General features: G+C 39.2%; 2 protein-coding genes and 2 long non-coding RNA genes across 5 annotated transcripts; 1 reads left to right on the top strand and 3 right to left on the bottom strand.

Annotated features, from left to right (window-relative positions):
* The first annotated feature begins 61 nt into the window (after window positions 1-61).
* Window positions 62-3,361, top strand: LOC124341510. The gene is made up of 6 exons (XR_006918396.1): window positions 62-147; window positions 963-1,424; window positions 1,495-1,820; window positions 1,926-2,101; window positions 2,206-2,765; window positions 2,830-3,361. It is a non-coding gene; the product is annotated as an uncharacterized LOC124341510 (long non-coding RNA).
* A 939-nt stretch (window positions 3,362-4,300) lies between these two features.
* Window positions 4,301-6,016, bottom strand: LOC124341549. Its single transcript, XR_006918454.1, has 6 exons — window positions 5,984-6,016; window positions 5,797-5,927; window positions 5,608-5,715; window positions 5,446-5,548; window positions 5,125-5,381; window positions 4,301-4,330 (listed from the first exon to the last, which is right to left on the bottom strand). It is a non-coding gene; the product is annotated as an uncharacterized LOC124341549 (long non-coding RNA).
* A 563-nt stretch (window positions 6,017-6,579) lies between these two features.
* On the bottom strand, window positions 6,580-12,102 carry LOC124340797 (DNA-directed RNA polymerase III subunit RPC1-like). Its single transcript, XM_046793471.1, has 16 exons — window positions 11,898-12,102; window positions 11,657-11,810; window positions 10,444-11,592; window positions 10,082-10,375; window positions 9,930-10,020; window positions 9,467-9,862; window positions 9,253-9,399; window positions 8,835-9,177; window positions 8,469-8,771; window positions 8,115-8,405; window positions 7,913-8,042; window positions 7,740-7,858; window positions 7,484-7,634; window positions 7,242-7,426; window positions 7,002-7,170; window positions 6,580-6,940 (listed from the first exon to the last, which is right to left on the bottom strand). Exons 1-16 carry the CDS (start codon window positions 11,939-11,941, stop codon window positions 6,731-6,733), a joined length of 4,176 nt encoding a protein of 1,391 aa, XP_046649427.1. The 5' UTR covers window positions 11,942-12,102; the 3' UTR covers window positions 6,580-6,730.
* A 783-nt stretch (window positions 12,103-12,885) lies between these two features.
* LOC124340971 (runt-related transcription factor 1-like) lies at window positions 12,886-24,790 on the bottom strand. Of its 2 annotated transcripts, XM_046793826.1 has the most exons (7): window positions 24,322-24,789; window positions 22,820-23,393; window positions 21,447-21,560; window positions 15,985-16,137; window positions 15,284-15,580; window positions 14,152-14,470; window positions 12,886-14,025 (listed from the first exon to the last, which is right to left on the bottom strand). In XM_046793826.1, the coding sequence occupies exons 2-7, from the start codon at window positions 23,292-23,294 to the stop codon at window positions 13,518-13,520; spliced, it is 1,866 nt and encodes a 621-aa protein (XP_046649782.1). In that variant the 5' UTR covers window positions 23,295-23,393; window positions 24,322-24,789; the 3' UTR covers window positions 12,886-13,517. The 2 variants fall into 2 exon arrangements, with proteins under 2 accessions (XP_046649782.1, XP_046649783.1); XM_046793827.1 differs by lacking the exon at window positions 15,985-16,137 and having other exon boundaries at window positions 24,322-24,790.
* Window positions 24,791-24,874: the final 84 nt, after the last annotated feature.

The following is a 24,874-nucleotide window of genomic DNA, read 5'->3' as shown; positions in this document are numbered from 1 at the left end:
TATACACTCAATTATTTTTTTAAAATCTAATTTTATTGAGGAAATGACATTCCAAGCAAATTACAAAACAAATACAAACTTCGGATGCACAGTGCAGCCATCTGTCATGCTAGTTAACACAAGAAAACCACTTTCTTTTACTTGACTGTAGGCAGCGTACGTACGCCGCAAGGTACCCGAAGGGAATGTTAAGGGTATTCTAGTTGGTATAGTAGTATTGGTATAGTTTTATAAAGACAGAGCTATAGAATACTTATAGAATAATAAAAATATTCTGTTATAAAGGTAGGCCTATTATTAAGATGAATTAATAACATTTAAAAAAAAAATTATGCCCTTAGTTTCCGGAAGATTGTAATAAGCAGAAATCGAGAAAGAGATTAAAAGAATATTTCCGCATGTTTCTATCCAAACATTAAATACAAATTAAATTCCAAAAAAACCTAATATGATATGGCGCGGCGTAAGGGTAAGGCGTGACTTTGGTGCGGCGGAGGCTTCGCCCCGCCACCCCACGTCACACCGGATCTTGTTAAAATTAAATTTAATTAACTACCTATCAGCACTTCTGTTACTGGAGATTGATAGCGTTCGGTGATAACATACAGTGACTTCTATTCTATCATACAATAGTAGTAGATTGTCACGTTACGTTTATATCCCTGTCACATGTCTCTGTATTATCGTCTGCTGTAACAGCTATTGAAATTCTGTAAAAAGGTAACCAGAACTCCGTTTGATCAAATGCCTGAATCGATTGCAGCCAAATTTTCAGAATAGATGTAAAAAATTGTAAGCTACCGATTACTGCCATTGAAATGCAATAAAATTGTTGATTACAATCAATAATTGCCAAAAACTAGTGCATCCATCTATGTAGTGTTACGAGAACTGAGGGTGCCCATGTAAACCATACTGCAAACGAAACTTTGACCAGTAACCCTTCGGGTAATTAATGTGAGATGTGACGATGTTTAAGATTGTTGAAAAATCCATTTTCGTTCTCAATTTTTTTGATGGAATTTAGTAATTTTAAATTAATTGTTTTACCCGAAGATACTCGAAGGGTTTCTGAGTGACATTATTGTTGTTTTTTTTTTTTTGGGGGGGGGGGGTTTCTTGATATTTTCACACTAGATGGCTCGACTGTAGAAAGTAAGAGAAAACTGTATGTTTAGGGATTGAGCTTTTGAGCCCTAGTAGTATTGCTTTGCCTGAGGATGTGGAGTGGAGTGGACTGGTGGAGGCGGTGGAGGGGGGGCAAGTACCATATTATTTTGAATTTTTATATTAATGTAGAATTGTAGACCCATCCCCAGCAACGTTAACCTGCAGAAGGAAAGGCCAGTTTGCATGTCCTTCAAACTCGGAAGGACGGATAGAGATCATACGATACGTAAAACGTGTCATGCAGTGGTGTAGAGGTTGGGTGAGAACGGTATGTGTTACAAAACCATTTGGTATTCATTTTTTTTTTTTAATTTGTTTTTGTAGACCCACCCCCAACGCCAACCTGCGGAAAGAAAGGCCTTGTCCTTCGCGCTCGAAGGTCACGGAGATCATTAAGTAAAACGTTTCATGCAGTGGTGAAGAGGTTGGGTGAGAACGACACGTGTTGCTTCATTATCATTTATCAAGCAGGTACAAAACCCGCAAGGCTGAGGAGGTGAAGGATGAAAAAAAATCGTATAAAACGAGAGAGAAAAGGTGTAAGAAAATCAGTCGAGTGAGGATCTCCGACACGGCATCAACCGTAGTTCTTTATATGTCACCAACTCCCACTGCATTCTTCATCGTACTAAATCAGTTCGTAATCATGGGTAAATATTGTTAATTTAATTCTAGGCGTGAATCAACAAATGTCTCGTTTATAATTGTCTAACAGTTTCAACTGAAAAATAATTTTGAAATTGTTTATTGTATAGTTAATTGTGGCCTTAAGTTGCTGTTGGGTGATGGCTTGGTCGACCACGAGAAAAAATTGGATGAAAGGAGAGAAGGCGATTAGTCGTGTGAGTAATGGAGCATCTCCGACACGACAATAACTACAGCTATGTGTCACAACTGGGTTGTTCATCGTACAACCAGTTCGCAATAATGGGTAAATATTTGGTTCTTTATAAGGTGTTTAATAGAAATGTTATGACTATTTGTTAATATTCTAGTTATTATTGAATAGTAATGTTTAAATTATTGATTGTCTAGTTAATTAATGTCGTCGTGCTGCCGCTGGGTGTTGCATCGTTGATGGCTGGGTCGACCACTGGCGTACCGATATGGTGGATATCAAACCGCAATGCTGCTGCCTAATTAAAAACAACGTACGAAACAACCGGTTGCTTCACCATCAAGGCTCCAAAGTATCAGTCAGACTGATGCAACACTTTTGTGCTCCGAGCTACTACACCGGAGATCTGAATTATAACTCTACCCCGAGCTACATCACCAAAGAGCCGGAGTACTACACCGCCAAGGCATCAGAATAGAACATGACTACGTATGCTGCCCGTGCTTACTACACCGAGTTCGCTAATTACTACAACACCGAAGCGTCCAAGTACCACACCACAACCTACTCTGCCCCAGGTTACTACACCGACGCCCCGAAGTATTTTTCTGCTTAAAAGGAGTCGTCTAAAAAAAAAGAAGTATAAAAGGAGAGAAAGGGTGACAGCGTCGAGTGAGGATGTCCGACTCGCTAATAACTGCAGCGCACCATTTTTCAAAACTGGATTGTTCATCGTATCATCTGTTGGTAATTCTCGGTAAATATTCTTTTTTTTTACATTAAGCCTTTTATCAATCCTACTTTTTTTCTATTTATTCCAGTTATTGAAAATTAATAGCTAACTACATCGTTGTGCTGCTGTTGGGTGTTGTATCGTTGATGGTTGGGTCGAACACTGATGTACCGATTTCTCCTTCGTCTGGTGGATACCAAACCGGGTTGTCGCCGCCTTACTACCGCTTACTACGCTACAACTTACGCAGCGACCAGTTACTACACCAAGGCCCTAAAGTACTACACCACTAAGGCACTGAGTATTATACCACAAGTTACACTGCCCCGAGCTACTACCAAATGGAGGCTCCAAAGCACTACACCAGAAAGGCTCCCGAGTACTTCACTATAACCTACACTGCCCCCAGCTAGTATGCCGACGATCCTAAGTACTACACAACCAAGGCACCCGAGTATGTTACCACTACTTACGCTCATGCCTACTACACAGAAGCTCCAAAGTATTACTCTGTCCACAGTTACTACACCACTAAAGGCACTTGAATATTACACCAGAACTTACGCTTCAGCATACTACAAGGAGACTTCTAAAAATTACAGCTGTATGTTCTGTTTTATTATATGTGTTTAGATTCGTCGGTTATTTTTGAATAGTTTCTAGGCACCGGTACTTGATTGTAAATAACTAATGAGAAATAAACATTCTAATGAGGGTAACCATCTTTACGACTTTTCTCAATGCCTTTAAACCTTTCGACATTGCTACAGATATTCCTGTTTTGGTTAAATCTGGTCTTGCATATTTTGTAGGTGACTACTGCTCCTTTCATTTGGACAAATCCTGGTACTTAGACGAAATTCTTTTTCGGGGTAATTTACGAAAGCGACGAATTGCTGAGTGATGATGAACAAAGTTGATAACTACAGACATCGTGTTTGGCTCCTTCAAATATTTATTGAAAGAAAGGAGTCTTAAAATTATATCTTTATAGCGAAGTGAAATATACTATTTTATTTGCTAAACGTTGTAAAGTCACAATCAAGTAAAACGTTAATAGGAATTGCTTTGTTGTCCCACCTCCACCCACAATTCCACCACATTTTTCAATCATACATACATAAATACATACATACACTTATGTTAACCCGTTGGCTGCCACGCCATACAACCCGTAGGTTGTTCTTCTACTACTCTACGCGCCATGTCTGAAGGATCCATGACCAAGGTGGGACTTGCCATTGCTGACAAGTCCGGGCTGACACGGTGACAGGAGAAGATGGAATGCACAACCTCTAGAATCCATCACCGCATCGACAAGGGGGAAGTCCCTATGGTGCATTGCCTAACAGGCGCCTTGCGGCGAATCTGGGGCTGGTGCGACTGTCCGACCCCGCGGCATGAAAACCACGAGACCAAACAGCGCGGCCCGTGCTAAGGAGCTAGGGGAGAACAAAGGCGTGGCAGCCAACGGGTTAACTAACACAAAGGAAAACATATTACCAACAACAAATCATGATCCGCGCTGACATTTTGGAGATACTGGCGACGTTTAGGTGTCCATCTTCTCGACGTCTCCTCTGCATTACCTCATTAAAGAGAAAACAATTCTTATTTAGTGACATGCCAATAAAAGTATAAAAGTTACATAATACAGATGGAAACAATAATCAGGTTTTTTAGCTCAAAGATTTAAAGATGCAATTCTTTTAACGTAAAATCAAATTTTTTACATTGAGAACTGTAAACAGAACAAAGCTCACTTGCTAGTTTTTTCGAAAATTTTCCGGAAGTATACCGGAAGTAACCACAGCGCCTCAACCATTGAGCTTTTGGCCAATTAAACCACATATTCGTGATCTCCATGAAATTTGGGGTCGATTAGATGTGATTTAAACGAAATTTCAAATTTTAGTTCAGGAAAATTCTCGAAACCAGAAGTACGCGTACGAACAAATAAAAACATGAACTTTACCACAAATTTAACGAGGATCACGAATATGTGTTTTTTTTTGTGCGTCGAATGAATATTTACTGAACTACTGACTGAAATGAGAAAACCGGAAGTAGAAAAAAAAGCAATTATCGAAAATTTAACAAATGAGCTTTGTTGCTGGAATAGTAATCGTCAGTTATCACTAAATATTTCAACAAAATAACTGCCAATAAATGTTTAAAGAGATGTGCAAAGTAACTGAAACTGACTGTTTTGACAGCTGCAAATTATCAAAAAGCCATCTAGCGTTAGAAAAAAGAAACGTCCAAGTAAAACTTCGTTTGAGCGTAAAAAGGGCCTGATTTTGGAAACCATTACACAGACACGAGTCTAACGCAACTAGATTATTGGTAGAAAAACTACGAAAATAAGTCAATTGTTGGGTACCTGGGCATAATTCCGTGGTAAATGATTACAGGTGTGTAACAGCGGACGGAAGCGATCATGAAGTGGTCAAGAAACTCGCCAAGTCGCCAGTGAAGTAAAACAAATTTTGTTTAGAAGCAGTGAAGCTAGATGAGCGTTCGTCGCGAAGATAAGGATGGACGTTGGTGGAAGTCCCTCTTCCGTCATGGGCAAAGGTCAGCATTGGAACAAGAATCTCCGTGCCAGGACCATACGATTCCATAAATAAACTGCGTGCTCTCTAAAAAAAAATATTTTACATTAATGAAAATATAAAAATGAATAAAGCATATCAATCTTTACCTTTTCTAAGAAGAACACTGAAATGTCCATGATAAAAACCATAAAAATGGAATCCATAGCAACCAACAGCATTACTCAATATGTTGAGATAAATTTCCTGATGCTAAAGAAAGTGTCATGAAGTATTGCAGCAGCGTGGTAATAGGTGGTATTGATGCTTACCTTATCATATGGGTGATGAATTTAGTAAGGCCTTTCATCAAGCAGATCTGGTACATGTACATACACATAGCAGGTTATTCACTTCACACTCTTCATGTCTCTGAAACTCTAAATGGGAATGGGACAAGGAAATTATCTATGTTATTTACAAATTTACATAAATTTACCTGTAAGAAATAAAACTCGTACCTATTTCTTAGCTGGGTTGCCTTCTAAACCAAAGTAAAAACAGCCATAACAACAAAAATGCTGTTGCAGGGTGTGTCACCAAAATTGCGAGATTCAGAAAAGATCCCATGATGGTTAATGAGCAAGAATACCTATGTTAAATGAAAATCTGAATTGTAATAGTCTGGTAGCAATAATGGGGAAATACCTTATCTCGGCACATTTGTATTCCAGTATATATGTGTGCTTCAAACATGAGTTTTAGGCTTTCGACAGCATGATGGACCTAATGGATGGAAATTGACTGTCAGAGCGCTAAGTCAACTTGTTGGAATGACTGACAGCATATGCGTCTAAAATTTGAACAAATAAGTTGGTACAGTATAAAAATAAGGAAACTAGGTAAAGATAAACCTACATATGATACGAAGTTCAATTTGGTATTTGAAATCAAAGGAATATAAGTATAAATTAGCTACAATTTGTTTCGCTCATTTCGCCTCGTTTCACCATACATAACAACATGGGCGACACTGGCGACATCTAGTAATGAGTTTTGAATCTTAAGTAAGTTCCCTAGTTAGTCGATAAAGCCATTAAGAAAAACGAGATTTGAAACCGTTTGAAACCCTTCGGGTTCACATGATGAAGACAAATCAAGTGTTGCTTTTGACTCGCGAAACCGCAATTAGGTATCACACCGGATCACTTTTCAACTTCCGATCACACACGACTTGCTGATGCTTGACTTAAAGTGTTTAACTAAAAAAAGGATAAAAATTGCAAAGTTTTCATCAAAATTTTTCCTGTAATCTTGGCTTAAAACACATACAAAAAAAAAACGAAAAGCAAACATCGTACAACGACAGCACACAGCAACGTACGTAAAAAATGTCTACTAATTAAAGTTTAACAGCAACCGAACCGACTCCATGCATCCAGATTATGTTAACACTTATACCATAGGGACGTGATATTCTGGAACATCAAAAATAAGTGGTCTTGTTTTAGGTGGAACCGACTTTCCGGTTTTGTACAGTAATTTAAAAGCCCCTGTCCCGATTGACATTGGTATTCCCATGATGATGCATTCACTTACACCAGTAACCTCATCTTCCTGGCCGTAGTACGCTGCATCGAACAAATGATCTGAGGTACTTTCGAACTAGAAATAAATAAGAGTTATTCGTGGAATGTTGAAAAACAAAATCTGTTCCTATGCTTACTGAGGCCAACATCAGAACCGATTCTTTCATTTTAGCCAATCCGTTTCTCGTGATGCCCAAGATTTCACCACGACAACTCATCAGATCTGAAAGAAGGGCGACGTGACGACGATCAACACTCATGCCGTGGCTTTCCATGGTGAGTTGAATTTCTTTAGCAATCGTTGCTCTGAATTAATTATTTCCAGTATTAATAATTTATTTGTTTTATTTATTAAGATAAAAAAATAGATAACTTACTTGGCAGCTTCGATTCCTAAAGTACTGGAAACTTCCAAAATATTGTTTGATGTAGTCGAGGACCCTTGAACACCGTAAGTCGCCATCACTTCCCGCATGTTGTTACCTTCAACAAGTAGGTAATATCTTGGTGGCTTTCTCGTGTCGTCAATATTGATAACAGCTCGACTGACAGTTGGCAAACCCTAAAAAAACCCCGAAATAGTGAAGTTTTAAAATTCAAAAGATATTAAAAGACGCACCTTGATGACGACTTTGGGCAACTCCTCCTTCAGATGTTGCATAACGTGATACGTCGACGATTTCGCGTTTGGAGCTGGTTTGACAGTAATTATTGATTCACTGACCACTGCAACGAAATTCGGTTTAATCTTCAGCTTGCCAGTGCATAGGCTGACATGATTAAAAAACAAACATGAAAATAAGCAATCAAATCAATCAACCAATTCATCAATCTCAAAATTTGAACTCTAGATTTTCATTGATAAGAAATGTTACCTCAATCGAATGGAACTTGCGTCCACTTCTAATTTAAGCAATCGGATCCTATTCATGTCCAACTTTATCAACATGTAACAACCATCGGGTAAATAGACTTCCTCGAAATATTCCGTTACCTATAAAAATAAAATTGTTAAAGAAGTTAAAACCCTAAGATGTTCCATTTTTACTTCTCCCAGTGTGGTCTTTTCAATCCTTCCTTTTACTCGTCGAGCATACTCCGGGTCATCATCTTTTAAAAGCTGAGTAGAAATGACTGGCGTACTGATTGCTTTTGAAGCATTAATAATTTCCTTAATCCTGAAATAATTCCATCAAACGAAGCTAGTGTCATTAAATGAATTCCAAAAATGGCACTGAATTAGAAAATACCTAGGAACTCCCTGTGTGATGTTCATGGAAGCAACACCAGCAAAATGAAATGTCTTGAGCGTCATTTGAGTACCCGGTTCTCCAATACTCTGGGCGCAAAGTGCTCCAACGGCGGTACCTGGCTCAATTTTAGCCCGTTCATACTTTTCCTTAGAAAAGTCGCAGAATTCCACTAACTGACCAACAGTTATGCGCTCCAGGTGTTTTTCTACTGTAAGTAAAGATCGCCCTTCCATTTTGAAAAGCTGCCGTACTTTTTTTATCCGTTTGACTTGGCTCTCAACAAAAACCCTGAACAACAAACACACTACATTAACATGACTATCAATATAATTTAAAGAAAAGAATAGTAACCGGAGCTCATGTTGAAAGTCGACTCCAAGCATTTTAAAAGAATCCGTGTCCATTATTGTGTTGAAAGCTTGTTGCAGTTCAATATCATCCAAAGGTTCTTCATCCGGATAAGGGGAAGCGGCTTTGATATGGTCAAGAGCTCGTTGGAAATCAACCGGGCGATCTTTGGCTTCCATGTAAGTAGGATCTAGCCCATCACCTCCATAAACAAATTGAATAATCTCTCCAGTGGAGTTTCTCACAGTCGAATCGTACTGGCAACAAAGGTCTTCCAACGATTTTACTAGTCGCCGTTGCATATAACTAAAAAAATACAAAATTTATAACATCATTGAAGTCATTTAGTGCCAAGGTCGAAAAGCCTACCCAGTTTCAGCTGTTTTTACGGCTGTATCCACCAATCCTTCACGCCCGCCCATTGTGTGGAAGAAAAATTCTGTGGGAGTAAGTCCGGAGTAAAAGCTGTTGGAGACAAACCCTTTAGCTGCCGGGATTTTTGAATGTCGCTTAAAGTGAGGCAAACTACGGTCTTCAAAACCATTGGGAACTCGTTTGCCGTTTAAAGCTTGTTGTCCTACGCAGGCAATCATCTGAGAAATGTTGATGTATGATCCTTTTGAGCCACTTTTTGACATGACCAATGGGCTGTTACTCGGATGCAGCTCCTTTTTGCACACTTCTCCGGCCTGGTCACGAATTCCAGAAAGTTCTGTTCCAAGAGTAATAAACCAACATATTAACAAATAAGTAATACAATACTGACTATTGCTGATATTTGTTAAACCTTTAAGGATTTTCGATTCCAAGGATTCTTCTACATTGCAACCAGGAAGGCAAGGTAATTGACCAATTGTGAGTAAACGAATGTATTCGTCGCACTTGGAATAACCAGAGTCCAAAAGTTTTTGCTTTTCTTTCAACAAAGTTTTACCTAAATTAAACATCGAAGGAATGTTACGGTACACAATAAATGAATAAATAAAATAAAAAATGATTACCAGGAGTTACATCACCAATGCCGATAGAGAATCCCCGGTTCATCATATAATAAGAAGCTACCCGACAAAGTTTCCACATTGCCTGAATAGCGAAATCCTCTCCGTAGTCGCGAAGAAGTACGTAAAAAATGTTGATTTTTGAACCAGATCCAATGGTAGATTTGTCAACGCATCCTGCTAACACCTCAGAATTACGGACCAATAGAAACCCGTCGTTGACACAAAACTCTTCGTTCTTCTTAGAATATTCTTTCCCTTTAGTTCTCAAGTTAACTTTAATGGGATTTCCAGGATTGGGTCGAAGAATCAAACTAAAAATCTGTTTCCCTGACCACATGGCTGCGGGCTTTTGGATACAGGGAGGCGGAAGTTTAATGACCATGTTCACCTCGTCACCTATTAAAAAGAAAAAAAGGCAAGTTGATTTAAGTAATGCGATCTGACAGAAATGAGAAAATCCTACCTGCAAGCATGGATGCAACCATTTGGCAAGTCTTGGCTCGATCGAAGAAAGCATCCTTTAATGTCAGTAAATAAGCTCCAGTTATGAAATCCTATTTACAATTTTAATTTTAATTCCACCAATTAATTGCCCTTGACTGCAGAAATTATTACTTGAATAGCTGCTATCAGTAATTCGCCGTTGCGCGGAGTCACCAAATTTGATTTACTTCCCATTAAGATCAAGGCTTCGGCGCGAGCTTCTTCTGTTTGAGGAAGATGAAGATTCATCTCGTCACCGTCGAAATCTGCATTATAGGGTGTACAGACGCACTCATTAAGGCGGAAAGTGAGGTGCGGCAAAATCTTGGCTCGGTGACACATAATGGAAAGTTTATGCAACGACGGCTGACGGTTGAACAAGACGATATCTTCGTCCATCATATGCCTTTCAATCAAATCGCCGCGCTGTAGGAAAATGTCGTTTACTCGTTAGTCATTCTGTATAACATGTATTTTTTAAAACAATAATTTACCTTCAGGTTTCGAGCTAGGGTTTCGCGATTTCCGTACTTCAGGGATCTTGTCAATTTTGAATCTTTTTCCTTTAGAAAAATGGCGCCAGGATGGATGTCTGGTCCGTTTCTTACCAATTTTCTCATTAATTCGATATTGGCTTCATTAACAAGAGTAGGGTAAGTCAGAAGTTTCGCAATCAATTCCGGAACGCCAACTTGATCAATCCGCAAATTCGGGTCAGGCGAAATTACTGTTCTTCCGGAGAAATTGACACGCTTCCCCGAAAGATTTCCACGAAACCGTCCTTGTTTCCCTTTTAGGCGTTGAACTAGACCACGAGATTTTTTGTTTGTTTGCATGTGTAAAGGTATCCCGGACAATTGACTGTTGATGTAAAGTGCACATTGCAACTGCAAAAAATCCCAGTCTTCTAGAATCTTTTGGCTTGTTACACCCAAGAGACGGTGTTTGACAATCACCCCATTCAGGAAGACAATTTCTGTTAGTTTCATTGTCAAATCATCTTCGTTTGTCCCCGATTTAAAATCGGACACTACGGAAGGTCGAATGCAAACTGGAGGAACTGGAACACGGGTGAGAATCATGTCCTTTGGGTGCCCATGTTCCGGATTCATCAGTAGAAATTGGATATGTTCGTCTGGAATTCTCTCAAGGAGGTGCAGTACTTCAATTGGATTCAGCATTTTGATCAAGGCAGATGACAACATTGGTTCAATCTCTTTGTTGAACTGTACAGCATTATCGTAGGCAACTAATTCTGCTTCAATGATGGGTTTTTTGGCATTTCGAAATTTTTCATAGGATATCTTCAACATTCCACACTTCTTCACCACACCATTCATTTCATCACAATGGGGGCACCTTTTTACTTTTTTGCACAATTCTTGAATTTGCTTCCTCAGTGCTTTCTTGCACAGATAGGGTAAGCTTGGATTCCTTAGCTTAGCTCGATAAATTTTTCTCATCTTCTCAGTGAGCATCACATGAGAGCATGTTTTGCAAATTGTTTGCAAGACATTTATAGTAGCCTTGAAATATCCAACATGGAAAACTGGAAGTTCCAAATCAATGTACCCAAAATGTCCCACACAGTCCTCAAGCCCTTTTCCACATGTACCACAAAGTGCATCTTTAACATTCATCCCCTGAAAACAAAACATGCATTGTAGGATTTCAGTGCGATGTCAATATTTAAAACTCATAATTTACCATTTTCCTATCCAGCATTCCATAGTGCATGGGTGTTCTGGAAGAATCTTGATTACTAGAAGATTTCTCCAGATACAGTTTTTCGCTCACTATTTGAATGTGGGCTTGTTGTTGGATTTCTTGTGGGCTCTGAATTCCAAAGCTTACTTTAGCTCTGTTAACGAGAATGAATACAGTGATTATTAATGAATATGGAGAATTAGTCCTTAACTTTATTTTATTTTAAGAAAAAGAATCTTACATTTTTCTGATCACATCAGTTTCTCGATACTGTTCTTTAACCATTGTTTCTACCTTATTTCTACGGTATACGAGGGGTTTTTAGAACGACTATGGTAAAAACACGTGAAATTTTACACGAAGGAACGAAAGGAATGTTAAAAAATGTTGAAGACGCTGCCTTGCTACTTGCAGCATCAGGCCAGCAACGAGCAACTGACCGTTTGACCAACTGTGATGCAAAATTCGAAAGTGTTATAGATGTTGCCAAATAAATTATAAATTTGGAAGATTGGAAATTTAAAAACAAACAAACAAAAGAACCATAAAGACCACGTGCGTCTTTATCTGTGAAATAAACAAACAAAAAAAAAGGGTGCGTTAAACTATCTTTAACCGGTTAACTGTTTAAGATTTTTTCGGGAAATTAATTAATTATGATGGTTTAAATTCAAGTTTAAATCTAATATCACGAAACGCCTTCACTCTCGAAGTTGAAAGCTAATGGAAAGTTAATAGAAGTTTCAGTTCTAGTATCAATGCAATGGTTCTTATGGAATTTATTATTATCCGCTTGCCCGCGCTTGACTCATCATAGCTCATTCCTCATTGGTTAAAGCCCTGCACTGTTTCCCACCAATATGATTCCAATTCAATTTCGTGCATGTCCATGTAATATCGACTTCTGTGTTAGTTCCTTCATCTTCTTTAATAATTTATTACCTCATGAATCTACTTCCCCCTTGCCCTGTTGCTTGCTATATAGTATATACTATATAGGACGTAGGTAGCCATAGTAGTATGCCACTAGAGTTGTGTGTTTTGTTTGTGTGAAGTAGCGGGAATTTTCAGGAAAAAGTTAGAAAGGACAACCATTCTATTTTCTAATTCGCTCGATTTTCAATGCGGTGTAAATAGATCTGAAGAAAGAAGAAGGCATCACTTTAAAAAATAATCACGATATCAGGAACCTCTTCGCGAACAGAGAATGCGAGAACAAAGACAGTGGATATGTTAAAGAAAAGACACAATTTTATTGATACACTTCAATAATTCGACTTCATCGCTGTATTCAATTGGTAGATGGTGGTTAGTAGCAGATATAGTTGATATTACTGTATTAGTGTGGGCTACCCGGATTAACAAAATGCTTGTAATTTTTTTTTTTCAAATTTCACCGAGAATTCGAAGTCAAGTGATACATTATTATGCAAAAAAATAATAAAGGAAATGTTTTGCCTAAGACCAGAAAATAAATGTTTGATAAAAATGTGGCTGTTAGATTAATACATTGACGGTGCATAGCATACAAATCTATCCTTCTAACAACAGAAATACTGTCGAGTGTCGACAATGGTCCATTCGCAAGCCAACAGAACATATAATTGGGGGGAATTACTAAATTGGACTCTTTTGCTGGATAGCTAAGCCAAGGGCTCTAGCTAGCATTTCTTTGGTTTTAAGAAAAACACCTTTAACAACATATTATTTAAAAAATTATTATTCTGTGTGAATTATTATTGGAGAAACTAAATTAAAAAACTTCTCTCATGAAACTGTATAACATATTGCACTCATTCGTCTCATTGTCAACATATTTAAAGCTGTACTCTTTTCTCTACTTGCACAAAGGAATGGATTGTTAATAGGGCCTCCAAACAGTTTGATCAGTAGAAGGCTGAGTCCGTCCCAAACTATCTCCCGTTTCATGTTCAGGTGAGACAGATCCATTCGTCGCACTGTTGATCGGGCCATTGGGATTATTGTCCGGTGGCGATCCAGTCAACCCATGGAGCGCCCCGCCAATTTCTCCAGTAGCTCCGTTACCTCCAATAGCGGAATTAAGTGATTCGAGATACCCATCGTGTTGCTGATGGTGACGATTTTCAACACGATACAGCGACGGGCTGGCGTGATGTGGACTCTGGGCGTAGAGAGACGTTCGAGTCTCAGTGTGATGAATAGTTCCGTGATGATACTGGTGGGTATGGGGGTAGACAATGGACTGGTAGACAGAACTGTGCGTTGAAACGGGACCGACCACTGATGACACTTGCCCATGCGTGGGCGTTGCCGCAGTTGAGGGAGCTGTGCCATAGTAGGTCGACGAATGGCCAAGTAGAGCATACGTTGTCGGGGAACTGGCGGTTCTGAATGTATTTAAAGAGAATTAGCCATGCGTATATTTTTTTGTGGTTGTGAAAAATAGCAGGTTTGATCAACCAATTTTGCATTTAAAAAAAGAACTGATTAAGATATGGCTAATTAAATTATACCCAGTGCCGGAGATAAATGCCGCAGCGGATGGTGTGAAATGTCCCATATTATGATGAGAGTGGAACAACTGACTTGAATTCGCTGTACTTCCGGTACCGCTAGATACTGCATTCCCATTGGTCTGTGCATGGGAATAGTGGGTGTGTTGATCGCCGGTGGAAGAATTCATTTCTCCGACGTTTCCACTGGTTCCATTGCTTTCGGCTGACGTCCCTGAACTCGTGGCGACTATGTTCGAGTGGTACCGGTTGCTGGTACTCAGCATCGCGTATTCAGACCCGAAATCGGCAACCAATCCAGCGTTGCAATCGCCTAAACCTGACAAAAAAAATCGCATAAAGTAAGAACATTTGAAACATACGAATTACTTAAACGAATTTTGTTTGATTTCATCGTAACCCCTCATACAGAGTATCGTACAAGGGCTTGTTTTGTTTTTCTTTCAACGTCTTTCCACCTTTAAAGTTAAAGTACCGGTAGCACTATTTGGCGTTCAGGGTTTTTGGATATGTTACCTTGCATGATTACACCTGTGCACGATCGTAAATGCCTCCTTGGTTGAAGCTGATTGGAATGAATTGCTTCCGGTTGCCCTCCAAGGAGACATGCCTTCCCAAGGCAACAAAAACTTACTACCGGTACACCTTTCTTTTATAACCCAAAGAAACAAGTCTTTAAAAAAGCTTCTCCATTCTTTAACTCAATCGAGTCAATCTGACTTTCTCAATGATAATAAGCCTCGGCTGACTCTATTGCCTTATTAAATAAGTATATACCCTCGCGCAGAAATAACTCTCTCAAGATTTTAATTTTGATTCGATTTTAATTCGTCTTCGTGCATCTGCCACCCTCACGCTCTAACCGCGTTATGACTTCTTCTTCACGTCAAATTTCTTCATTTCGCTGACAAACGCAATTAACACTTTACCCGAAGCTAATTATGGAAAACCCTTTTGTGCCCCCCGTGTTTTCAAAGATTCAGTAAAGAAAAATAATCAAGCCTAACACTCAAATTTAAATCAAATCAACTTACTAGACTTTAATACAGTCGTATTTATAGTTTACTCATTTTAGAAGATGCAAATCAAAGTGATAGCTTGATAGTTCAGTCTAGAATGAAATGAGTCATACCAACTGTAGTAGGAACTATTTGTCCATGTGCAATTGAAGCGTTGAGTGCGTTGTTGCTCGACGGCGTACTTCCACTTCCTCCTACACCGAGGTCAGTGTAGGTCAAGACGGGAGGATTGTAAGTAGCGCTGGGGCTTGATGTGACATTGCATCCAAGGTAAGATGGATAGGAACTGCTGATTGTGCTGCTGCTACTGCTCCCGCTGCTCAGCGCCCCTGCGCTGCTACCCCCACTCCCGCCATACGGGGGCCAAGTGGCGTCTTGGTTCGTTGACAAATGGTTCGGCTGGCCTCCGTCTGAAAATTTCAATATGATCCAATTAGGCCCAAATACGTACTACAAATGCCATGAAAGAAATAAAAAATAATATCCCTTTTTAAAAATCTACTTATTGGTTGATAACCCTTTCATTTTGTTTTTATCGCTGTTCTTGATTAGATTAACAATGTAAAAACTCGTAAGAATTGGTGTTAATTAAAATTAGATAGGAAAAATCATTTAAGTTTTAAATAATTATGTTATAGAGGATCCAGAATAGGCATCTTTTAAGCAGCGGCTAAGTTATTCTTAAGTCTGACTTACACCCGATTCTTTCGATTTCTTAAATGTTCAATTCATTTCAAGAATTTGAAAGGATTCCGATATACAATATGGGATTGAATAACCTGACATAACCCCGAAGCAAGAAGATTAGTTATACCCAAGTGGTTGTTGATGGTCGTAAAGCCTAATGGATGTAGGCTGGCAAGGGCGTCGTTCTTGCGGCGATGGGAATCGAGTTCGCGTAAACTCTCGGGCATGTATGGCCGCTGAGTCGCCGAGAGACCAAATGGCCGAAACGACTGTTGCTGCCCTGTCGTATATATTGTTATGATATATTAAAAAAGAGCAGAAGAAAAAAATAGGCAAGTTGTCAAAAGCTTTCATTCCAGACTAAATACTTGAATTGGCAAGGAAATTTGTTAAAAAGAAAATAAAAACACAAATTTGAATCGATAAAAATGAACGATTTCAAAAATGAAAATACACATGACGTAAATGAGCCTGCAGCCTATGCAATAAATAGCAAAAGGGCTACCAACTATTTTTCAATCAACTCAAAGAAATTTCTTTCGCTCACAGCTTTACTTCTTCGAATAGAAATAAAGAAGGAAACACAACACACGATTATAGTGCTATAAACCTTAACTGTACTTTGACACAAAGCTGCTGTTTTGGGGAAAACTCAAGTATAAACCGCAAGAAGCGAAATCAAAAGAAATCATCTATCTAGCACGCACAAGCACAAGCGTTTGGCAAAAAAAAAATAAAATGATCGCTCACTGAACCTGGAATAATTCGTGTGTTTATCCTAGCGTCGTGTAGATTGTAGTAAAGGACTGCACAAATTCTAGATTTATCACGAAATTCAGAACAATGGAAACAAGCGTGAAGTTGAGCTCGACAATCTTAGTCGTGGACGCACAAAAACTGCGGGGCAGCAAAAATCGAAGCAGTAGAGCTAACTTGGATGCCACCTTTTAAATAACATGATATTCAATTTACTTATTTTTTTGTAAAACGTACTAAGCGAATTTCCATGTTGGAAATGCTTCGCTTGCCAAGCGAAAGTTTAACACATTTATTTTTAACGAGCCATGAAGAACATGCTCGAGCGGATACCTGGGATATTCCATTGGCCTTTTGCTATTGGCCTACATACACTTCTCTTACTTATACTAATACACTCTCCTTCGATCCCCTCGACAACTTTCCCGTCCCAAATAATACTGGAACATGCATAAGTCAAAGTTATTGCGAATTGAGATGGGCTGACAACTTTCGAAATCACTTGTCCAACTTATCTTGGCAATAGTGTTTCCCTTGTTTAAGTGAATGCCTACGAGGAATCCATGTGGAACATATCAGGTATTCAAGGTAACACATCGATTAGTTCGGAATCGCATTATTCAAGAGATATAATGAAAAAAAAAAACACAATCCAGAGTGAAATCATCTTTCACAGATTTACCTTCGTTTTACGTTAAATACAATAGCTCAGAAAGATTCCGAGCTTCTCTATAGGTTACTAGGAAACAAAATCGCAGTCTACATGTGAGCTAGCGAAAGATATATAATTCGACCCCAGACTATATTATCAGCACAATTAACTATTTGAATATGTTCTTGATAGTAAGTTTGAATAACTCGTAATAAATTTGTGATGAAACAAACAAGATTAACTATAAATACTCTGCCTGATTATACTCTAGGAAGTCGAAAAGGCTCTCCCACGGTTTAATAGCTTCAGGAGCGGAAATGGCCGATAACTTAAAGACCCTTTAGAATTCCCCACATCTCTCTGGCACGATGGGAACAAGGAACTATGAGCAACAAAAAATAAAAAAAAAAAGCCAAAAAGGTCTCGCAACATGGGACATTTTCTTTTATTTTAGTAGATTAACTCGCCTCGCTGGATGTGAAAAAAAGTGAATTCATGGCCGAAAACTAATTGTGACTACTTGTGATCTTTGAATAGTTATGAACAACCGGTAAGAAAAAAAAAAAGTCCTGTCGTATCTACTGATCGTTTTCTGGCCCCCGTCTTAAACGCAGATAGCCACTCGTGTTTTCCATCCCGATTGGCAGACGGAAAACATTTTGACGACCACCGCAATCTGTCACTCTGTTTCCGTTATAGATTATACTAGAAGCTTGCGACCAATGGCAAAGCACGCTTCATTTTATATTCAATACAAGGCACAGTTAAAAAAGTATTTCACGGAATACTTTAGTCTCTCTGTGTGTGTGTGTGTGCCCCAAAAATGTTGGTTGTCGTATTTCCGTTGAGGATTTCCTTGTTTCGAGGAACAGCGACTAAATGTGTGACTGTTGTGGTTGCAGCAGCTCCAGCGGAAGCTGCCATGAAAGATAATCAGTGTTTCACTTTTCAGTTAACGAAAGAAAAAAAAAACAAGAGGGAAAGAAAGAAACAAAAATATAGAATTACACAGATATCCAAAGATATCAGCAGTAAAAATATATATTTCTTGGTCATGAGAACCGAAGCCAAGACGGGGGCCATCCGGTGAAATTCGTTTATATCTTCTATTACAATTAAAACTTGATCAAATTTCTTCAGGGAGGAGCTATGGTGAGACGAAAATGAGTTTGCGAATAAAATGAATTCCATCAACAAGCGAAAATTCAATGACGAAAAAGAAAGTTTTAGTATTAGAACAAAGTCGCCAATGTTTCGATCGCATGATCAGATCGATCGTGTGTGATCGACAAAAGGTCGAGATCGCGATTAGATTAAATCAGACGTGAAATTTTCTTTTACAGAGTTGATTTAGGTCGACGATCGCGTACACAGTGATCGTGAAAAATTCGTGATCAGTAAGCCATTTGAACTGCAACTCTTGAAAACAAAAAGTAGCAGAGGATCTGTACGTAAGACCTCCCCGAAGGCAACGGGGGGAAAAGAAAAATAGATCCATCCGAGCCCGCCATTTCAGTTCGAACATGAAGTTAGTACGTTCTATGACGTCTTCACTACAAGTACAGTGATAAGGCCAAACACCCTGTGCCGTGTGTTGTTCTTTTTTCAATGGGAAAAGCGTTGTGAGAGACTAGATAGAAGGAGAGCCTAGCAATTAGTCTCCAATAAGCTGATGAGACGTCTACAACAGGAACCAGGAGTGGTAGAAGGGCAGAACCAGACGCAACAGGTGGTTCGAGCTTTTTTCCAGGTAGCACAGCTAGCTAGCTATGGGTATGGTATGGGGGGCGCATGTGCGTGTAAGCAAGTTTCCCTTGCTCAGTCACGTCTGTCATGTTCCGTCCGTCTTTAACACACGTTTAGCTCTTCAAATTTGAGAGGAGTCGGATGCATTAGGCCCCGACGACAACGAAAATAACATATTAGCCTTGCAATTGCGCTCACACACACACACACACACACACACCGGTATGCATGCGATCGTCAGCTATGTCGGATATCATGGTCACGTGACCATCTCATGATGATTACCCGGTTCTCCCTTATTTTTTTTTCTCCGTCTATCCTCTAGCTCCTTCCATCGTGTATACGCCCAAGTAGTACATAATAAGTAAGAAATCAACTTGAAACATTTTCGTTAATTAATATTTCCCACGTCGAATGTTTTTCCATGTTGTTTCCTTTTTGTTTCGGGAATTTTTAATAGTTTTCTTTCATTACATGTTTTGTTGTAGTAATAAAAGTAGATACAAAAAAAAGTAGTACGTTAAATAAGAGACATAAAAATCCACATCGTTCGATACGCCGGGAGCGAACGCCCATCGAAAAAAAAACATTCGATTGTATTATATTAGGCAGCAGCAGCAACCTTGAAAAGTGTTCCCCATCGCGGAGCAATTGAGTGAGTTCAGGCATGGTTCATCTGGGCTGTTGCGTAAATTGCTAGTTGCCAGGTTTGCGTGAAGCACAACTAAGAGCGCCACTTAATTCCGAGACTAGAATTACAGACGTTTAGAAGAAAACATCTCTTCCATCATTCAAGATGGTAGGGCCTATCCTCGAATCTATTTTCCCTCGACACTTTTAAAATTTGTGTAAATTTATTTCAAGGCAATTTGCAAAGTAGACTAGTTCACACCGAGGGAAATCTACGGAGATGTGAAAAATCAGACCGGTACGACACTATTCAAACCATATAATCCCGATTCTACCTAAGATTGCATTAATTGTAGTACTACAAGGAAATCAAACCCAATCAGGGAAAAAAAAAACCGTCATTCTAAAACCTTGTACCCTATTTTCTATTTATCCTGGTTTGTTTACAGCAGCACGGTGAAATGAATTTCTAAAGCGCACAATATGAGACACTGATGAGACACGACAGGTGTGACGAGGGGTTTTTATATGGATCAAAGCGAATCATCAAATGATATCATCGAAAAAGGTTACACGCTCGGATCTATGAGAACATCAATCCAACATTTCCCCGCCACCCGTTGTTTCTAACATTGCGTTATTAATTTGAGTGACACGGATAATAAACACACCTGCAACAAAATGTGAAGCTTCTTTTTCTTTTTCCAGGAAATTTTTTTTTGTTTTGTTTTTCCGAGTATTTTGGTGTGGCGGAAGAGAGAAACAAAACTAAATTGGACAATGGTGTGTAATTAGCCTAAGATGAGGGGATGCGTGCGTACATTGTACCTATACAGCTGTTGCAGGTAGGGGAAGGCGCGTGTAATTGGGGGAGGATGTGTTGGGGCTGCCGGGAGGTTATGGCGCTCCGAGTCCGGACCCGAGGGTTATTTTTTTATTTTTTTAAATTCAGACCTCATTTTCACGGTTTCTTCAGGCAATTGCTTTAAACAATACACCTACTACAACTTTCAGCAACCATGTGCTGCTACATCATGCAACCAGCTGTTTCAAATGGGAGGCTATCAGGGAAATGTGTCGATTCTTTTGTTGTTGTTTTTTAAAAAAAAGATTATCTCGTTTCCAATTGTTTTCCAACGCTAGTCATTACTTAATCATCAGAGTCTGTCAACATGTCGCTAAAAGTTATTCCTTTTTTTTGAAAGTTTGAGCAATATCAGACCGAGACGAACAAACAAAGGAATAACAAATCCGAGCACATCTTTTCGTTTAAGTTACAGCGACTAATGATGAGGAAATATCATCACGGGATACTCTCTGGTTACAACTTTATTGCTCAGGAAGGATCTGAGAAGCAAGATGATTTTGGTAAAAGTACTTGGACGAATTACGAACCCCTCGTAACTACGTAAATTACCTTACTTGGATAAGAAAGTCGGGCCTATGTATGAAAATAAAAGGGGCTTAGAAGAGAAAAACAATTTTCATAATTATCCCTTTCCCACTCCAAGAGAGATACTCATTGTTGTCATCAACGATCTAAGAGTGTTCACATACTTTCATTTTTCATTCTAGGCCTTGATGTCATGTAACATTAAGCTGTAGGGGAATCATGAACAGCAAAGACATGAGAGGTTTTGACAAGTCCTAGGCTTTAAGTTCAAGTTTTTATCGATTCACCATAGTCTAAGCAAAAGTTGTAGCTAGACAAACCTACGAACTGACCATCAACAAGTATAAGCACTAAAGCAGGCGGAAAAAAAGGGGAGACTAATATGCTATATGATAAATGATTTTTAACTCACGTGTTTTGCTTCGTGGCTCTCGTGGACCATCGACTGTCACTTTAATGGCTTTGGAGTAGGTCGCAATCTGTGGTGGAGTCGTGCTAACTGTAATGGTTAAAGTGAAGCTTTTTCCTGTAGAGAAATATACAATCGATGCAAATCAGAGTTTTGGTATGACTGTTAACACAATAATTACTAGCAAACTTACGGGACAGACATAAATGTATACGGGGCATTATTCATTACACCGCAACGTGTGCCACAAGCCCACAGAGATCAAATGAAAATATTCTAATGATTGGGTTTTCGTCGTCTGCTAATTTTTATTACAAAATTAGTCTGCTATTGCTACAACAACAAATAACAAATCCTGACAACTTTTTGAAATTAATTAAGCTGAAAAGTCGACTTGATTTAGAAGAAATATTTAAATATCTTAACTTTGTTCACGTTTCTAACGTTTACTCGGATGTTGCGATGCAAGAACAATTATTTTACAAGCGGACGGACGAAGCGGTCGAATTTTTAATCGTCTCAACTTTTAAAAAAAATGTTACCCGGTGAAAATGCTATAAGATAGTCTCTTATGAAAGCCAAACAAACGACGCCGAGCGCCCATTAGTTTTAGATATATACCAACGGCAAGGCACCAGCAGCAGCAAAAGTAATTGATGCTCAAACTGAAAAATGGCCGATCTTTGACCTTTTACGTTTCCTATTTTCGTTACTGACTTAAATAGTCTCTCCGTCCTATTATTTGAAATAATCAAGTGTCTATGTGAGAGCCCCATTGCAACAACCTTGCGTTGTTCTCAAAAACCCTTTGGCGTTCTTTTTAGTAACGACTCACCGGAAGTTCTGTTGAATAGCAACAATTTTATATTTTTCTTCAAGAAAAAAAGACGCCTTCTTCAACTTTTCTTTCAGTTCCCCCCCCCCCCCTCTTCTCCTTGACTGTTAAGTCTTCTTTTTAAGGTCATTTTAATCTTATGTGTTTAGCCGAGTCCGAAAAACCCATTAGACAGTATCCTACCCCGTGAAAAATTCGAAAATTGTTTAAAGAAATCATTCCGTTTGATTCTGGAAAAACGATGACGTAATAAATTGACGATGGCTTATTACTGTTTAGCTGGAATTCTTTGGGTTGTTGATTTTTCCAAAAATTGCTACGAATTTCCCATTTCAACTTGAGTCTGCAAGGCTGTTTTAACGGTTGGTTAAACACTGTATACAGCGTGCTAGATTTGTATCGTGACTTGACGAACGGGAAATAACATGAACGCGCGTAATTAGAATATCTACGCGTAACACGAGTATGTAATAAGAATGGCGGCGGCGGCGTATATAACCTCTTGCAGAACTAAACTTAATTAGTGTTTTAGAAACGTTACCTCTTCCAGATCGGCCGATAAAACGGAGATCGTTGAATTTGGCCACGTGATTTTTGACAATGGCGGTGGCGTTTCTGAGTTCGGAGCTGCAATTTTCATCGTTGCCGGCCCGAACGGTGACAAGCGTTCCGTCTTCGACTCCACCCAGGCAAACGACGCGAAATGCCGTCGGCAGCGTCTTGTTGGAGCGCCAGTGAGTCGGAAGGGCCGTGCAGATGACACACGGCGATCCGGTGCGCACCAATTCGCCGCCCAGCAAAGCCGACGGAGCCGATGGATCGCCGATGATCTCAGTCAGGGCCCGATCGGTCCACAACAAATCAGTCGACGATGGAGCACTATCCGGTCGGCCTCCTTGAGACGGAGAAGATGACGTCGATTCCGTGGGCGATGACAGTTCGCCGCTGACAGTTTGGTGGTGCGGAGTTGCAGCAGCCGATCCCGACGGCATGTGCATTTCGTTGGCCAGCAGCATGGTGTTATTGTGACTATATGATGAGCTAAAGTGGAGGTGTCCCAGTCTAATGAACTAATTCGAGGTTGTCTTCAGCACGCCACAGGTGGTGTCTTTCACCTGTTGTTTTAAAAAGAAATTATTTTGCGTTACATCATCGGGATTACAATTGAATTTTTGGATATGCTTAATTATAACCTATTTCTTTGCATGTGTAATTTCATGCGATGTTTGTAAAGGCATCGAATTATACGGTAGTCAATTAAAAAATGAAATTAATCTTAATTTTGTAGAGCGCCAGTCTCGACAAATTTGAACGTGTAAATACGCTTAATAGTAATTACGCTTTTATTGCAGTTATGAGTGGTTCGTGCAACACCTTAGGGTAATGTCACCGACATCTCAGCTAAGGAAGAAATGGCCACTATTTGTTTTTTAAACGATTTCATAATCTTTGCGTGACTAAAAACGTTCCATGTTTGACTTAGAAAAAGGACAAATAAGATCAAATGGCTAAAAACACATGGTACATTATTTCCTCGGCGTCTTAACGGTATGGCTTTTTCTTTCGCCAACAAATTCTCGAAAACAACAAATAAATCCTAGCCAGTACTACCCAATTTCAATTATTTTCCGACTCTAGTAATAAATAACTAGTATACGCAATAATACTAATCAAGCGACTTGCATCATTCCTTTTTTCAAAGTTTCTTTTCATTTTCTTTCTATATGGTCTTTTATGGAGGAAACTCATCATCATTCCGCCCGTGCTTTTAAAATGCTTCCCTTTTTATTTCATCAGGTGGTCAAGAGATTGCGCCAATAAAAAAAACGGTACGGTGAATATAAGAGTTTAAAGGAAGTCCCCCCCACTGCATTAAGTTTTCTTTATAGATTGAAATGACCACATAGGGTCTTGATTGTATAAGGCTCAATTAGGGAAGACTACTATATAGATCGCTATAACATTTCATCACTCTACTTGTAAAACCACTCCGGCTAGAACCCAATAAGAGAATGACATGTTCTGATGAATAATAATACTTACTTTGAACGGATGAAAATCAAAAAGGTAGAAGTCGAATGAGTTCAATCAACACGAATAATATATTCCTTGTGGTAGGATCAACTAAGCACCGCATCACTCTCAAGTACCGGTATCGTAATTTTATCGCCGAAGAATGTGTCAAGTGTCTATACGATATTTTATAAATCAGTCAAATAAAAATGTACGAAATCAACCGAAAAGTTGTTTCAACTAACGAAAACTCGGAGAATACTGCTTGGCATCGCAGCTGCAGCACCACTGAAAGTTTCACCACATTCCCTGTGCCCAAAAGGCACACACACACACACGCACACACACAAGAAAAATAAAGGCACCGGTATATAGCAAATGTGTGCGCCGCTGTTTATCGGAGTATATTCAGGACGTTAGACGAAGCGCATAGTAGAAAGGGATGTCTATACAGTTGGTGGGCGGAGCCAAGTCGACTCCGGCATCGGCCCAACCGACCAATCCAGTTGCCGTTTTCGTTCACAATAAAATAACTCACCATAAAGCACATCCAATCGAGACGGTTCTAGTACACACACACACA

This window comes from Daphnia pulicaria, chromosome 5 (assembly GCF_021234035.1).
Source record: "Daphnia pulicaria isolate SC F1-1A chromosome 5, SC_F0-13Bv2, whole genome shotgun sequence".
In the NCBI taxonomy this organism is placed as follows: domain Eukaryota; kingdom Metazoa; phylum Arthropoda; class Branchiopoda; order Diplostraca; family Daphniidae; genus Daphnia; species Daphnia pulicaria.
Note: the sequence above shows the minus strand (reverse complement) of the source record. Positions and strands in the feature narration are given on the sequence as shown.